An 18,123-nucleotide genomic window follows, 5' to 3' on the forward strand; every position below is an offset into this window, starting at 1 on the left:
GTGTGTGTGTGTGTGTGTGTGTGTGTGTGTGTGTGTGTGTGTGTGTGACAGTGAGGGTGGCAGACTCCTTCATCTGTTTGCCAGTTGGTGGTGGGTAGCCTCTTAGTAAACCGGAGCATGGAGTCCTTGTTCCTTAGGATTAACCAGCTTCCCTTATCTCCTCCCTATTAAGAGCGTCATCCCTGGGCGCCTGGGTGGCTCAGTTGGTTAAGCGACTGCCTTTGGCTCAGGTCATGATCCCGGAGTCCTGGGATCGAGTCCCGCATCGGGCTCCCTGCTCAGCGGGGAGTCTGCTTCTCCCTCTGACCCTCCCCTCTCTCATGCTCTATCTCATTCTCTCTCTCAAATAAATAAATAAAATCTTTAAAAAATGAAAATAAAAAAAGAGTGTCATCCCTGTTAGAATATGATCAGGAAGCATCTTCACAGAGATCACCACATATTTTTGCAGTGGTTTTGTGTGTGCAAGATTGGAGAACAGTTTAGTTCGTTAGCCTCGGACTGGAAATGAAAGTACTGTGTTAGTGCGGCCCCGAGATGCTCCTGTCCTCTCGCTCTGCCGTGTTACTGGCTAATGGAAGAAGGTTAAGAAGTCAGACTTCAAGAAAATGAACATAAGGCCGCCTTGGGTCTGCAAGCAGGGTTTTCTGGTTTCTGTGGAAATCAGCCGAAACCCTGGAGTCTGGAGGAAGAGTGTGCGGAGCTCAGCAGTTGGTGAGGCCGCGGCGGCTAGAGGGAGGGCCCAGCCGCCTAACTGTGGGAAGAATGGGAGGAGGAGCCCGCAGCTGTTTGAAGAGCGCTAAGGCAGGCCTGGTGAAGCAGATGAAAGGAGTGAAGAGCTGGGTTTAGATCATTCCCTGAAGGCCCTGGAAACAGGCTCTTCTTTTTCTTTTCTTTTTTTTTTTTTTTTCCTTTTCTAAACTGAATTTCTAACCTAAAGCAGGCATCCAGGGATGGCTTTCAGAGTGTGAGAACACCACCCTTGCTTGGGACTGTGATGATCAGCTCTGCTGAGTCTTGGCAGGTGGATACTTGGAAAGTGGGAATTGTAATGGTGGAGAGATCATGGCGAGGGGAGAATGTGGGGGAATTCTGGTGCCCAGGCTTAGCCCCACGTATGTCCAAACCCAGGTCGGCTGCCTGGGTTGTGCTGTGCCTTCCCTGACTTTCGGGACCATCTGAGAATACAGGAAGCTAACCATTGAAAAGGACTCTCTTAAAAAATTCAGGGGGATGGTCTCATTTTAGGGCCTAAAGTTTTTTTTGTTTTTGCCTGGGTGTGGGTAGGGAGATGATGGTAACTGTATCATGTCCTTTTCAACCCCGAAGAGAGCTTCTAGGCCACAGAATCCGTTTAAATTCATTTAGGTGGAATACCCCTAAAAGTGATAGGCTACAGAAAAGTACGCTGTAACCAGCCACACCTGACATTCAGCTGTCTTCATCACTAGAGGTACCAGTCTAGGGAGTTAGAAACCCTGCCTCTGGGCCATCTCAGGCCATTCATACCAGTTCTTAAAAATACTGCCGGGTGTGGGTGCTGCTAACCTAAGTATTGGTGGGAATGCAGAGATAAAACAGAGGTCCTAAAACAACAGGCATTTATTTATTTCTGTCATTACAAGAATGAGGGCTAATAACTTAAAAAACAAAAACATGTTAGTGCTTCCAGCCAGGTTCTCCAGAATATAATGGAAAAGCGTTTAGACCTTTTGAGACAATGAGTCAGAAAAAAAGGGACTGTACCTTTTTACTAGCAGTTATTCCTGGTTCTAGGACTTTCCCCACTGGGATGTCTGGCTAGTTCCAAAAACAAATGAGACTGTACACTCAGCTTTCTTGGAGTAAATACCTGACTTCTAGGCACACAGTGTCTCTTTGGACTTCCTAGAAAAGAACTTACCGGCTTAGTGTTGTCAGTTAGGAAATGCAGTTAATTGCTAGTAACAGAGACTGGAAATAACAGTGGCTTAAATAAAATAGATCACAAAGAGGTTTATTTTTCTTTCACATAAAGCAAGTCCAGAGGTCAGGACTGGACTGGCAGCTTTAAGATGTCATCAGGAACCCAGGTTCCTTCTGTCATTCTGTTCTGCCATCCTTCTCACAGGGCCAGGGATATTTGTTTGCTTGTTAATGCGCCCCAAGCACATATAAATGTGCCTGGCTTCTATTTTCAAGATTGCCTCATGGTCTTGATCGTTCCTGGAGTTCCAATTACTGTGTCTATATTCCAAACAGCAGGAAAACAAAAGGGAGGGGGCAGGGCAGAAGGTGACATATCCCCTCCTGGAAGTTCCAAATCCCCGTTTGCCTTAAGTCTTGACCCAAAGTGAGTCAGTTAGGTCAAGCTAGGTCATACCTAGCTATAAAGGAAGCTGTAGTTTGTTTTTCTGCCTTTGTTTTTTTAAGCTGGGTAAATTACCAAATATATATGGGTTCTATTAGTAAGGAACCAGAGAAAATGGGTAGGTAACTGGTGGTCTTAACTAGTCAGTATGCTGCCAGTTGGCATAGAACATCTCTCTTGGGTAGAGATTGTCCAGTCCTTCTCAAAAAAGTTCCTGAAGTCACTGGTGGCCAGTTCATTCTTCATGATGCCCACCAGGACCAGCATCATTTCCCAGTGCCCACTGCTGCCACTAGAGTGATGGGGTGGTTGTACTGACAAAGCACATTGTAGGCGCCATCGAAAACTACAGGTCTGAGTCATTTTCCAACTGGAGATGGTTGGGTATGCACATAGCAGGCACTTAAAGCTTCATGGACCTCTCCTTCAACCCATCTGAGATATGGGCCTTCCCTGATGCACAAACACTTGACCTAGGGAGCTTCATGCTTTGAGCTCAAACCCTGGGAAGGAATGTTAGCTACCACATCATTCTGTTCTTTTCACTCTGAGCCCTTGGAGAATAGTTGTGTAGCAGAAAGAAGTATTTTTTGAGCATATGTATCCCTTTCTTGCTGCAAGGCATATTTTCCCACAGATTCAAGGTTGTAAATTAGTTAAGCTAGCACTTAAACACTTTCTTAAATCCATAGTGGTGCTCAAACTCTGAAAGGAGGGGGAAAATCCCATGGGAAAGAGAAAATAAATCAACCAAACGCAACACTTATCATATTGCTTTGCAGTCAGTAGGTGATTAGGCAATGTTTGTGGAATCTCATCGCAACTGAAAAATGAGAATACTGAATTAATTCTGGCTATATTTCAGGTTAAATGGGTTTCAGTGGGCCTATTTCAATGGAAAATGCATTCAAAATTTCAAACAACAGACACATTAAAAACTACTTTTTGGAAAAATAACCTTTAGGAATCTCATCATTTACATTCCAAGTGCTCATCTCTCACTTTTTTTCTTGCCTTTTTCCTCCCGATATTTTCTTAGAAAAATTTTCAAACATACAGAGAAGTTGAAAGAATTGTACAGTAAATGCTCACATACCCACCACCTAGATTCCATAGTTAACATTTTACTGTATTTGTTTTGTCACTTCTATCCATCTCTCTCATCTGTCCATTTTATCTTTTGATGCAGGAAGTAAGTTACAGACATCAGTACGCTTCACCTTAAACCCTTCAGCAGTAGTATTAGTCTGGGAGTAGGCTACTAGCCTAGAGTTTAATTAAAAAAAAAAAAAAAAGCACATAGAGTGAAATGCACACATCTCGAGTACACTGTTTGGCAGATTTGGACAAATACATATTCTGTCGAGGTCCAGAACATTACCACTACCCAGAAAGTTCCCTCATGCCCTTCCCTAGTCAAGTCCGTCCTCCCACAAAGGCATCCACTGTTCTGAGGTTTTCACCATGTCTTAGGTGAGCCTCATCTAGAGCTTCATTGTCCGCAGACTCAGGCAGCAAATACTCTTTGGGGATAAAGCTTTCACTGAGCATACTGTTTTTGAGATTCACCCATGTTGTCGAGTGCATCAATACTTTGTTCTTTTTTGTTCCTGAGTAGTGTTCTATTGTGTGGGCGCATTTTTCCTGTTGACAGACTATTTCAGGTTTTTGACCATTATGAGTGGAGCTGCCCTGAACATTGTTTTTGTAGAGCATTTTGTGTACAAGTCTTTTTGTGGTCATATGTTTTCATTGTCTCTTGAGTAATATCTAGGAGTGGAATTGCTGGGTCACTTGGTAGTTGTTCGCATCTCATTTGGTAAGTAGAATCTTGTAATTCAATTAAGGGAAGACTTTACTTATATATTATCCAGGCCACTTCTCTCCTTTACAGACAAGGATACTAAGGCCCAGAGAGTAGATGGACAAGAGACCTATTCAGAGCCAAATAGAAGACTTTTTTCAAAGTTTGGACTAGAAATCCCTGTCTCTTAACTCTTCTCTGGTGTTCTTTATGTCATACTTTACCTTTTCCCTCCAGAAGTGGGCAAGGAAACTGGGCTTCTTTCTTTCTTTCTTTTTTTTTTTTTTAAGAGAGAGGCAAACCAAGAAACAGACTCTTTTTTTTTTTTTAAAGATTTATTTATTTTTTTGAGAGAGAGAGTGAGAGAGCATGAGAGGAGGGAGGGTCAGAGGGAGAAACAGACTCCCCGCTGAGCAGGGAGCCCGATGCGGGGCTCGATCCCAGGACTCCGGGACCATGACCTGAGCCAAAGGAGGACGCTCACCTAACTGAGCCACCCAGGGGCCCCTGGGCTTCTTTCTGAAAGATCGTTAACTATTTCGATTTTTGCTTAGGGAAAAGTAACTCTTAAATATACCCAAATGCAATATATTGTGGGTATTTGTTTCGTATGTTTCTGTAATGATCTGGATCTGGTCCTGCTTCTCCTCCAGTGTACATTTCAGTAAATCTTCCAGAATGATCTTTCTGGAATACAAATCTGATCATACTACTTATTCTCCATCATGTGTTCTATAGGTCTTATGGGATAAAGTCCTGCTTCTAGTTGAGTGTGCAAGGTTCTTGCTTGCTTCTCTTTTTTTTTTTTTTTAAAGATTTTATTTATTTTATTTTTGAGAGAGAGAGAATGAGAGAGAGCACATGAGAGGGGAGAGGGTCAGAGGGAGAAGCAGACTCCCTGCCAAGCAGGGAGCCCGATGCGGGACTCGATCCAGGGACTCCAGGATCATGACCTGAGCTTAACCAACTGAGCCACCCAGGCGCCCCTTGCTTGCTTCTCTTGCTTCATCTTACACTCCATCACCCACCCCCTGCAGCCTGTCCTCTGTTGTGTTCCTTCATACCTCCATGCCGTTCAACCTCTTGTGTTTTGTCTAGAATAGTGTTCCTCTTTTGTCTCTCTGATAAATTCCTCCTCGCTCTTCAGAGGAGACTCTGAAAATTCCCTGATTGATCCAGACCCTCTCAGGGATTCAGTTATTCCTTTTTTATGCATATGTATCTCTGACAGCTAACTCTTAAAACCATGGTGTTCTCTTAGGATATCACATTGAGTTTTAGTTGAATTTTCCTGGCACAAGACTAGATGCTGAAGGTATAGAGGTAAATAAGATGTGGGCCCCATTTTGGAGGAGCTTGCCGTCTATTGAGGAGATTCATACAGCAGAGTGGTGGTTTCAGTACGGCATCCTTAGTACTCATGTGGCCAGCAGTGTAGGAGAGCTCTCCTCCCTACAGCCTTCCAGGCATCAACTATTTTGAAATTTTCATCAGATGAAACTACCTCATGACTTTATCTGCAACACTAGTGAGGTTGAATGGTTTTTAAATATGCTTATTGGGTATTTTTAATTCATGAGGAAGATAATCAAGTTTTATTGTAGTGGAACTAATTAGGTCACTTCCTAGCTTTGAAACCCTGGGAGGCAAACGTTTTTTCCTGGCTGAGTCTCTAGTTTCTTATCTATAAAATGGGGAGAATAATAAACATGTTTCCTAGGATTGTTGTGAGAATTAAAGGAAGTAACATATACAGAGTACACATAGGCACATAGTAGGTTTACAATAAATATTGCCTCTCTAAGTCCCCAGTCTCTAGCCCAGTGCCTGCCACATTTTCAGGATTCAGTAAATATTTATGAAGAATAGGAATACATGCATTTTGTATATGTGTCTAAAGGGCTATATATAGATGCTAACACAGATCCATCTGTCTCGAGAAGAGTGTTTGATTTGACTTGCATCAGTATGCAACTGGAGTGGCCGAGCACACACGCGTGTCTCTTCTTGGGTTACCACATCCACTACTAAGCAGATGTCCATTATAATGGAATGTGAAAGAGGAAAAAAATAATAATAAAGGCAGGGGAGTGTAATGTTGTGGCTTGATTTGACAGGGCGTCCTGCTACTTCAGCTGCTAGTGCTGGGCATGAAGCAGATTAATCTGTATTCTAGCACACCGCTGCTGAAGTCAGGATCAGTTAAATTAAGGTATTTTAAACATCCCGTTTGCATCTAGAGTCTTACCAGGAAGCAGGATGTCTGTCCGTCTGGGGGAGTTCAGGGGCAGGTGGGCAGCAAGGATGGGCACTAAAACAGAGATGGTTTTAATTTTAGAAACAAGAGAAGAGCACTTCTGTATGATCGCCTTAAGACAGAAGAGCTAATGGCCTTAGACGTTCCATGGAAACAAAGGCAGCCCTGCCGCATGGCCTCGAATTTTAAAGTGGTCCCACAAGATCTTGCCAGGACATGGGCCTTATGGTTGAAGTACAGGGACCATTTCCATCCTAAGAATAGAGCTGTGGCTGACCCATATCTTTCTTAACCGTTTGGGCTGCTGGAAGGCAGGTGCAGGCTCTGAAGCTGGATATGCCTCAGAGGGGCCCTGAATTCATTGTCCAGCCAGCCAGGCTGGGCCAATATTTAGATGCCAGGCTATCAGGTCACTGGTCAGGGTCCACTTTCCAAGGTCCAGCATTTGTATTTATCCGTGATTGGCACTCCTCCCCCACATTTCCAACCTCATTGCTTTTCATCCTCCCTTCCCTCTGCCACACAGATCCTTTCCCAGTTCTTCGTCCAGACCCCCTGCATTCCAGCTTAATGCCTTTGATGCATGCTTGTCCATCAGCTTGGATGCCCTTGTTCCCATTGCCCCTCCTCCCTTCAAGGCTCTTTTCTTGCTTTCTTCTCTTCTCCCAGGCTCAGCTCACATGGCATCTTGCCCACCAGGCTCCCCAGACACCCTGGCTCGCAGAGTATTTGCCTCCTCAGTTTCTGCCTCTTCTCATCACTACCACCTCCTGTCAAGTAATTTTAGACATGATAGACTACAAGCACCTGGAGGGCAGAGTCAGTGTCTGGATGTCTTTGTCACCAAACACTGTATCTTACACATTGTAGGGTTCTATTTTATGAATAAATGAATGAATCTCTGTCCGTTCCTGTGTCTAAGACACCTAGAGGCTGCCTCCTGTGGCCAACCTCAGCTTGTTAGTACCTCTTCTTCCCTTTTGGTGGCCTCCTGGAACCAAAACTTCAAGAGATGCAAGCAGGACACCTCTGACATCTTGGAGGCCTTTCTCTTGGCCCAGAAGGATAAGGAAGTCATTTAGGGATTGTCACTGTGCTCCCTGTCACCTTCTTCCCCCTGTTCCGCACCTCCCACCCCAATCCCTACCTTGGGAGACCTGTAGGAGCTAAATGTGTCCATAGAACCCAAAATCCTGGCCTCTGTCTCTCTACCAACTTTCCCACAGAGAACTTGGAGCTATGAGCTCACAGCCGTTCACTTGCCAGTATAACGCACCCAGCTCTGCGTCACTCCCAGGAGTCTGAGAAAAATAGCCAGCCCTACCCATTCCTTCCTCTTTCCTACCCTGTCCCCACCTGAGTTAGGGACCCTTCACACGTGTGCTTTGCATATTCCACGTGTGCCACATAATTGTGTACTTGATCGTAGCTGTTTATTTCTTAGCCTTGCTCATGGGATGATGAGCTCCTTTAGGGTGGACTATCTTCTTTCATCTCTGTAGTCCCAGCACTTGCTACATTGCCTGGCACATAGTAGGTACCTAGAAGTTTGAGCTGGTGTATGCGCCACTTCATGCCCTGTAATTAATTGTCCTGTGGTCACAAAACTCATAAGAGAAGGTATTTTTCATTTCCTCTACAGATCATGTGCTGTGTTTTCAGTTCTACAGCAAGATCAAAAGGCAAATGATTACCATGGCCGAGTACATTTATTTTTATGAAAAGGTAGGACCATCTCTGCTTCGATGTGCTATGTCCTTCAGCTTAGTAGTAAATAGCCACTGCCCACTGCAGGGGCTGTCTGCAGGTCTCCCAGAACTTGTATTATTTGGCTTTATAGGCAGTCACATATAAGCACTTTATTTTAATTTATTGTGGGATTTAAGAGTCTGAGTGAAGTTGGCCTTGCTCCATCTTAAGGTTAGAACAAATCTCGAGTTACAGAAGGTAACCCTACTAGCTGAGAAAGTCAGGCCACCTAAGTTCCTGTCTTTCTCTGCACAAGCTAGTGAGGGTGGCGCAGGCCGACTGAAGTACGTTCAGTGGCAGGCACGCGACCAGGAGGCACTATGGAAGGAGCTAGGTGGTGATCTACGACAGGTGCATGGGCAGAGACTCTTGCGATGTTCCTCTTCAGTACAGCAAATCTCAAATGAATGTCTGTTGGGTACCTGTTGTGCACCTGTCTCATTTGATACAGTGGATTTAATAGCTGGAAGGGACAGCCCCATTTTACAAACAGGAAAACTGAAACTTAGTGATTAAACAATATGCCCATGTTTTAGTGAACACCAGAGGCAAGATTCAAATCCAAGTCTGTCTGATCCTAAAGCTCCACATAAGGTTAATTAATTGTTGGCCTTTCTAGAGCAGGTCCTGGGAGTTAGACTTCTTACTGTACCCTTGTGCCTTTCTCAGCAGTGGGCCACTAGTAGGCCTGGTTGTTAATAGGCCTACCTATGGATAAATAGCTCTCCTCACAGAGAGAGGTGTTGTTAACCTCCTGGGATTTGGACCACCCTTTTTTAAGAATGGGGATGGGAAACGTTAGTCCATCTCATTCTTTACAAAAACAGTGCACACTGTACGAGGCTAGTTGGAGTGACTGCCACAGTCTGGTTTGTACCACTCTGGAAAGACCTCAGATCTGGGTATACTAGATCATGGGTTCTTAACCAAAGGAGCCATCCCCAAGAGATGGGAACACTCTGAACTTCCATGGAAATGTTACATTTGTATATAATACATTTTGCAAGGGATAGCATGCATAAGGGTTCATCAGATTCTCAAAAGTTTCTTTCGTGATTTTTAAAAAAGATAAATTGCAGGTCTAGATTCCAGTGGCCCACAAAGGTATTTTTGACCTGAAGCAAATCACATCCCTTATCAGGGCTCTTGTTTCTATACTCAAAATTCCAGAGGAGTTGAACCAAAGATTTCGAATTGTCCTTCCAGCTCTGAAAATTACAAAACTCCATGACCCCAGAGAATCAAGCTTTCAGTCCCCTTGCAGATACCCAGGGGTCTAACCCATTGCCAACCACCCTTGAGAGGCCCTTAAAGAGCTGTGAGCTGGGGAAGAGGGGACGAGGGGCCAGAACCACCTGTCTAGGCAGTTTCACTAATTAGTGTCTGAGGCTGGCAGTTGTCTGTTGAGCAGGCACCCAGCAGGCAGGGGCTCACACTGGCCCAGGTTCAGTACTGGCTCTGTAATACTTCACCAAGACCCTGACCTCCCTACTGAGTGACTTGAAGTTGTAGATTTGCTTGGCCTTCCCCTCTCGGGAGCCTTGTGAATTCCTTTAGTGTGTGTGTGTGTGTATGTGTGAGAGTGTGTGTGTGTGTTCTGCTCTCCCTGGGCCCTGCCTTAGAGGTTGTTTTCTGAAGTGGGAGTCACCACATCCACCCCATCTGCGTTGACAGCTCCATAGCCATCCTTCGACTCCATTTTATCCTGTCAAAGTGACAGAGCAGCTGGCCAGCAGATAAACCTGTTATCCTCCCTGCTCTCTGTGCCAGCAGCTCTCCCCATCTTCCTGGTGCATGAAAAATTGACACCACCTTGGGCTGAAATCTGTTCCTAGGGAGGCTACATTTATTAGTGGCTAATGAAACTCTGTGTGTGTGTGTGTGTGTGTGTGTGTAAGTATAAAACTTGGGGTAGCTGAAGCGTTTTCCTATCTGTCAGGCACCAGTGACCTACAGCTAGTCACAGCACCCAGAGAAAGAGAGACAGAAGGTACCTAAGCTACCTAAGCAGCTTCAGGTCTCCTGAAATTAACAACCTGTTCTTTGCTTAAAATCCCAAATAGGTAAATGCCATTTGTTCTTAGTATATACCTCTGCAATAGATTAAGGTATCTCCTGCTCCAGGCTGGGATGAGCTGTAAAAATGCATGCTGATATGATCTATTGCCAAAAAAGATGATTATTCTGTATATTACATTTTCCTCTTTGAAAATTACAGCTCCTGGGTAGCCTGGGTGGCTCAGTTGGTTAAGCAACTGCCTTCGGCTCAGGTCATGATCCTGGAGTCCCAGGATCGAGTCCCGCATTGGGCTCCCAGCTCAGCAGGGAGTCTGCTTCTCCCTCTGACCCTCCCCCCTCTCATGTGCTCTCTCATTCTCTCTCTCTCAAATAAATAAATAAAATCTTTAAAAAAAAGAAAATTACAGCTCCTGATATCCTCACTGTTCTACCGGCACCCCACCCTCCCATCTTGTTCAGGTATATAAAGAACATTCTCTTGCAACTCTTTCCCCTCCATCTTAATCAGCAAGATTAAAAGGGAAATTTGAGAAGTTCTGGTTCAGTATTTGCAGAACTGCCTAAAACCCAAAGTCTCTTCCTTATTTGGACTCTGGTAGAAATCACCTCTGGAAAGAGTAATTCAGTAGAAGAGAGAAGAGGGTTTGTTATTCACGTCTTACTCCATATGGCCTTTTGCTTCATTTTCTCTCATTAAAATTGTTGCATTTTTTTTAAATCCACATTTACATAATGCCAATCTTTTGGACACAATGAGCCCCACATGAAGCACATGGTCAGGCTTTGCATGGTTTAGTTTCTGGTCTCTTTTATCTTTCTTAGTTAAAAGCTTTGATGGTTACCTTTTATATCTGGAAAGCATATAACAACATAGTAAGAAAGCTTACTGTTTAGAGTCAGGCATCTTGGATTCAAACCTAAGCTCCCACCACTGACTGAAGGACATGACCTTAAGTAAGTTCATCAACCTCTCTGAGCCTTGGATTCTCCATTTTTAAGAGAGGAATGAGAATGGTACCTTTCTCATAGTTTAATAGTGAGGATTCAATGAGAAAATTGTGTACAGATCTCAAGTCATAGATACACAGTTGGTGACAGTTATTATTGTACCCTACTTACTTTCAACTAGGTATTTGAAGCTGCTTATAGCAAAACAATATGGTGATACTAAACCTTAGCTTTGAATAACAATTTGTCAAAACACAAATGTCAAACTGGGGAAAATATTTGCAGCATATATGACAAAAGGATAATATTCTTAATTTACAGAGAACTCATAGAAATCAAATTAGCAAGAAGGCCAAGGCAGTTCACCCAGAAAGTAATACAAGTGGTCAGTAAACATCAGAAAAGCTGCTTAACCTTGTTCATAACAAGAATAAAAACATGCTAATCAGACGAAGATCCCACGTTTCACCCACTAGGTTGTCATAATTTTTAAGTTGGATGGTATCCAATCTGAGTTGAGGATATGGGAGAACAGGTACTCTTTATATATAAGAGTGTAAATATATATATATTTATATATGAGTATATATACATATACATGTATACGCTCATATATCTATTATATATCTATATAAAATTTTGCTTCCATTCTGTGCGTGTGTGTGAGACACTGAGAGTGGACATAGAATTGGTACAACCTTTGTGGCAAATAATTTGTCCACGTCTTTCAATATATTCTATGTGAATACCTTTTGACTCACCCAGTTCCACTGCTAGGAATTTGCCATAAGAATACACATGGAAAAGTATATTCATGCCAGAAAAAAAGTACCCATGCCATGATATGTGTACATGGATGTTTATTGCAGCGTTGTTTCTAACAGCAAAAACAAAACAACCAACCAAAAACTGGAAACCACCTAAAATACTCACTATTGAGCAGGGCACTAGTTAAATTATGATAAATAAGGTCAGTGGAATTCTAGATAGCCATTAGAAAAACAATGAAGTATGTACTGATATGGAAATATATATATGTATTTTTTCCCCTCTCCTCTAAGAATGTACACAAGATACCTTGTAGATTTTTTTTCCTTGGGAGAGAAGAAAAGGGTAATGAGAACAGTATGGGAAAAGACAAATATTAGGTGTTCAATAAATATTTGCTGAATGCGTTTTATACCTTTATGTATAGTCTGGTTTTTACCATGTGTATCCATTACTTCTATTTTATTTTATTTTTTTAAGATTTTATTTATTAGAGAGAGAGAGAGAGAAAAAACACAAGCCGGGGGAAGGGGCAGAGGGAGAAGCATACTCCCCACCAAACAGGGAACCCCACGTGATGCTCGATCCAGGACCCTGGGATATGACCTGAGCCAAAGGGAGATGCTTAATCGACTGAGTCACCCTGCTGCCCCTATTACATTTATTTTAAAATCCATTGGTGGATCATGGAATCACTAATAAGGCAGTAAAAGAAATTGCTTCCTATAGTGAACATAAACCCATCTTTGAGCTTCCCAATAGCCAAGGCAAAGAGGGAACCCCGATAAGCATAAAAAATTCATCAGGAAAGAGAAACATTTTCCTGATCTTCATCTCTAAAAGGACTCTAGCGCCAAGGGTTGGCCTAAACTCAGATTTCGTCTTGTCTCTCCCCAGCTTAGAATTCATGGGTGGATTCTTGCCACTTTTTTTCATGATCCACCCTTTGCAACCTAACTGGCCTCCCCTCCTCCATGTGGATATGACACTCCATCCAAACTGGCCTTTGCATATATTGTTCCATCGGCCTGCAGTGCTCTCTCCTCTTCTCTACCTAGTTGTCAGCCATAGGTGTTGTATTGGGGCTTTTTGAAGATGTTTAGTTGTTTGTTAACTCCAGTGGGAATCCTTTTAGGTCAGATATCCCTTCTCTGTGCTCCCCAAGTCCCCTGTGCCTACCTCAGTGATGGGACTTGTCACCCTGCACTATTATCATTGTTTTGTTTCTGCACTAAATAAGGAGCTCTTCAAGATTAGGGATAATGTGTTGTTTATTTGGGGGCCTGAGCACCAAATGCTTGCCAGGCACAAAAATAAGCAAGTGGTCAGTGAATGAGTGAGTGAGTTGTCTGAAGTTTGAGTTCTGCCTCTTTCACCAGTTAGCTATGCCGACCCGTCACTGTGCTCTTCGCTCCGTCTATACAATGAGAGATTTGGCCCAGATAATCTATGAGAATCTGGCTGATTTCTTTTTCTTCCTCTGTGGTTGTCAGATTGTCATATATACACATGGAGAGTGTTGCCAGTTGTTATGCTGAGTAATTTCAAAGTTTCAGAACTAACACTGCATTGATTATGGCCTGTCCCACATCTGCTCACCAGCTGAAGAGATCAGAGCCTAAGATTGGAGAACTGATTATGTCCTCTACTCTGCCTTTCTGTCCTCTCCTTGGCATGCTTAGAGGTTAGAGGACTTTCCCTGACACGTGCCTCCAAAGACGGCCTTGTCTTATCCTACTTTCTCACCCAGCTGAGCTGTTTGGTTCACTGTCCTTACCCTGGGTTCCATGACAGTTTTTGCCTTTCTGTGAAGACAGGTCCCGTGCTATCCACTCTCCACTCCCTGTTCTCTAAACCCTTCATTTTGTTCAAGATGGAGATTATACCACCTCAACCTCAGCTTCACATGAAAGTTGAAAGAGATTGGGGTGAACCTGGGGCATTGTTTTGAGACCAGGGAGGGATATACCAATGAAAAAAGCAGAGAAGGATTCCTGCCTTTGAGGAACTGATATTCTAATTGAAGGGAGACAGTGAACAGAATAAATTAAATAAATAAATAAATAAATAAATAAATAAATAAAACAGTGTTTTAGAAGATAATCATGCTGAGGAGGAAAATAAAGCAGCTAAGACTTGGAACTAGGTAGTGTCAGGGTGTTGTGTTTTTAAATGGGGTGGTCAAGGAAAAGCCTCATCGAGAAGATGACAACTGAGTAAAACTGGGCATGAAGATGGAGCCATGCAGATAATCTGGTGAAGAGCATTTCAGGTGGAGGAAACAGCAAGTGCAGGGGCCCCAGAACAGGAGCTTGCCTGACATTAGAAACAACATTTAGTCCAAGTGAGCTGGGGAGCCATCAGAGGACTTTAAACAGAGAAATGATGGGATCTGACTTTGGGTTTTAACCTAAAGGATTGTTCTGACTGCCATATGGAGATGAGGCCAGAGGGAGCAAGGGTGGAAGCAGAGAATATTGAATTGAATATTCCAAGCAAGAGATGACGGTGGTATGGCCCTGAGTAGCCACTGTGGGAGCGGAAGGAAGAAGAGGTGGGATTCTGGGTATAATTTGCAGGTAAAGCTGACAAGGTTTCCTGTGAGACATCTCCACTGTTTTTGGCCTGAGGAACTGGAGAACCTGGTTGCCATTAACTAGGCGAAAAGACTGTGGGGAACATGTTTGAGGAGGCAGATCAGGAGCTGGATTTGGGATGTGTTCAGTTTAAAGGACCTGTTGACAACCACGTGAACAGAGCAGGTAGAAAGATGAACACATGAGTCTGCTTTCAGAGAACAGGAGTGGCCGGTAGACCCAATTTTGGGAGCCATCAGCATGTGGGTGGTTTTACAGCTGTGGGACTAGCATGGGCCTCCCAGGGCGGTGAATGCAGGTAGAAGACAGGATGCCTGACTACCTCCGGCAGTATGAGACTGGGGATGTGAAGAGGCAGGGAATGCATCGTATCTGTGCTATGGTGAATGCCTACCAGCGGCTTTAATTAATAGGTGACTTTTTGAGAACTCAAGGGAAGTTTGACATGTGAAGATGTTCTTCAGTCACTTTTCAAATAGAGTATTTGTTGCCCACGCTCTGGGCATTATCTCAAAATAAACTTCACTCTGTCATTTCTCCACGACTAGACTTATGCCGCCTCCTTTTCAAGGTCATTATTCTGGATTTTTAAAAATTCTTTTTAAAGACAAGAATCTCTTCACAGCTAAAGCCTATAACATACCCTTCAGTTACCCTCTTCTTCCCAAGGTAGAAAAATAGTAGCTCATAATAGAAGCCTGTGGGTAATGGGAGCTCAAAAAGCATTGTTACCATTTTGAAGTACTTACTGGCCAGCTGCTCCCAAACCTGAAGGAGGAGTTTTAGCTGCACCAGAATGGAAGTGCTAACCCTGGCCCCCGATCATGTCTCTTACTTAACCCCACGATCTTTACCTGGGGAAATTAGGAGGTAATTTGAGAATATGATAGAACACGTCTTGTTGTTCATTATACACTCATCTCCTAGCGGACATTCATACTCTGTTCACAGGTTATTTCTGTAAATGGGGGGTTAGGTTAAGGTTCTGTTGTGAACAATCAGAATCAATTAATTCCAGGCGGACTAGAATTCTAACTTAGTTTTGATTCACTTGCTCAAGTTGTCCTTGAGGATATCATCCCTTTTGAATACGTTTCTTGTGCAGCTTGTGAAGATCAGTTCAGGTTTCCAGTGACACAATTTAAGTTCCTGTCTTACTAATCAATAGCAGCAGTCAGGGAAGGCCTACTTATTCGTCTTCCAATAGAACCAGATCAGGCTTAAAGAGAGGTAATAATTACCACTCTGATCACAGCATGTTCCCTTTTCTCCTTCCCAACCCAGAGCATGTCTGTTCGATCCTGGCTTCCCTCCTCCGGAACCTGAGAGGGCAGCAGCGAACCCGGCTTCTGAATAAATTCACTGAAAATGACAGTGAGAAGGTGGGTGTGCCTGCTGCATGGTAAGGCTGGGCCCAGGGCCGGGGGCTGGGGGGTGGGGGGGTGGAGTGTGGCTAGAAGGGCTCTTTACCTGATGCCATCTGGGGGGTGCTGAGCTGAGCGTTCCTGCCCTAAAACATCTTCTCCAGCATGGCTTTGGATCTCAGGCTTTTCTGTGGCTCTGCCTCTCCTCTCCAGACACATCCTTCTGGGAGTGGTAGCGCCTTGGCTGGCAGCAGCTAGTACCTCAGGGAGATTTTTAGACCCAGTGAGAGTGGGTTGTAATAGGATTTGGATTGGGGGTTGCACAGCATGGCAAAGTCATCAAGAACCACAGGCTTTGGATTCAGATGTTTGGATTTGAACCTGGTTTTGCCAATTTCAACATGTGTGCCACTCTGAGCCTCGTTTTCCCTGTCTTTGAAATGGACACATTAATTCCCATCTTGAAGAGTCAAGGAGAGGAAGACTAAATGAGGCCTTCCTAGGTGGCAGTGATGGAAGGTTCTGGTATGAACATAGGGAAGGGAGAGCCTGTCCTCAATGGCCTGTGGGATAAGGGAATGATCACGTAAATGAGATTAGATGCATCATTTACATTGTGATTTAGCGTGCCAAACCATAAGAGTTTTAACAGTAACAAGAGCTAGCATATATTTAATGATTGGGGGGCTTAGCAGGTCCCTTTCGTTGTTGCACATACTCTCCCAACAGCGTGGGGTTTACCCTCTGTGTGGCTTTCGTACACATTTGCAGGGCAGGAAACAAGCTTGGAGGCATTATGTTACTTGCCCACAATCATGGTCTACCATGGTCATGCTGCTAGTTACGAATTAGATCATTCTAGATGAATAAAATTAAGACCAAAACCCCTTTTATAACTTAACATAATTTCTTTCCTTACTGTGTCCAAGGAAAGGCTGAAAGTTTGTCCTCCTTCGGAGAGAGGTTGATGACCGTCTCTCCGAGCTTGTGTCTGACCGTTTTTCCAGCCTCCCTAGCTGCGTAGCACGGGGAAGAGGCCATCATGAGGTTAGGCACAGAACACCTTAGCAGTCATGTCACCTGGTGACATTTAACATCTGTGCTTCAGTTTCTTCATCTTTAAAATTAGGGTCACTATCTTTCCTGCCTACGTCTCAGGTTTTTTTAAGGTATAAGGAAAATACTCCATAAACTGAAATATATAAGATGTTGGGGTCGTCATTGTTATCCAGAGAGGATTTGGGCACAGTCCTCCTGGACTCTGATGCCGTGTTGAAGCACCATCTGCTGTTAACCACTATAAGCTCTTGAGTAAATATCAGGGTTGCCAAGAGCCGTGGTGGTGCCAACCTAGTAAAGAGATGGTTTAGAAATCTAGGCTGGTTTCACGGTGTTTGTTCAGTCTTTTGGAAGTCTTAGGGAAAAATGAAACTTTTTCAAACCCACTGAGTATTCCCCGGACCATGTTTGAAGCATGACTTTTGCTAAGTTGAAAACTGATTTTTAGGTTATTGCTGAGCAGAGAAGTCAGGGCCTTTTTTCAAGTTGCTGAAAGAATTTTTTTCGTGTACTCTCTTCTGACTCGAAAGCAACTAAAGAGATTTTACTCAGACCTTTTTAAAAAAAGATCAGCTCTGGGGTAGAATCTGAACATGAAAGGTTTCAGTTGGAAGAAAGAAATTTCTGTAAAGTTCTAAGTGAATACCAAGTATGTAACTTCAAGCTCCTTCTCTTTGCAAGAAGGGACTTGAATTTTTTTAAATTTATTTATTTGTGTTTTTAACAACTCAAATTCATGGGAGCCCTCAAAGGGCTGGGAATGCAGCGTCCTTTGGGGAATGGACCTGTGTTCAGACTGTACCCATTCCAGGTGTTGGCTTGTTCTGCCCCAGCTCTTTAATCCATTCCTGCCGTGTTCCTAAGCAGAGCTCATCCCGATGTCAGAAGTGGGAGAGTGGGTCTCCTATTGTAAGGAGTGACAGTGAGATGAATGGGAACCCCACTGTTCTCTTGCCTTGGTATTCTTTTTCCTTCTCACTCATGTCTCAAATCTCTCTCTTTCAGGTTGACAGACTGATGGAGTTGCATTTTAAGTATCTGGACGCAATGCAGGTGGCGGACAAGAAGATTGAAGGGGAAAAACATGTACGTATCCCTGCCTGTCTTTTACCGACTATCGACTCGCATTCCACTTGGATCCCTTTGTACCTTCTCTGTCCACACAGGACAGGCAAGGGCACGGGTACCATCTGCCCTCACGTGCCACC

The 18,123-nt window shown here is 43.7% G+C and overlaps 1 protein-coding gene across 3 annotated transcripts in view; it reads left to right on the forward strand.

The window, feature by feature from the left end:
- Positions 1 to 18,123, forward strand: part of CTNNBL1 (catenin beta like 1) — a 156,278-nt gene that overhangs the window by 111,068 nt on the left and 27,087 nt on the right. For all 3 annotated transcript variants that reach the window (XM_044918492.1, XM_044918493.1, XM_021688906.1), the window contains exons 12-13: positions 15,777 to 15,874; positions 17,921 to 18,001. In XM_044918492.1, the coding sequence (XP_044774427.1) occupies positions 15,777 to 15,874; positions 17,921 to 18,001 (179 nt within the window). The remainder of the gene's footprint in view (positions 1 to 15,776; positions 15,875 to 17,920; positions 18,002 to 18,123) is intronic.

This window comes from Neomonachus schauinslandi, chromosome 10 (assembly GCF_002201575.2).
Source record: "Neomonachus schauinslandi chromosome 10, ASM220157v2, whole genome shotgun sequence".
NCBI lineage: Eukaryota > Metazoa > Chordata > Mammalia > Carnivora > Phocidae > Neomonachus > Neomonachus schauinslandi.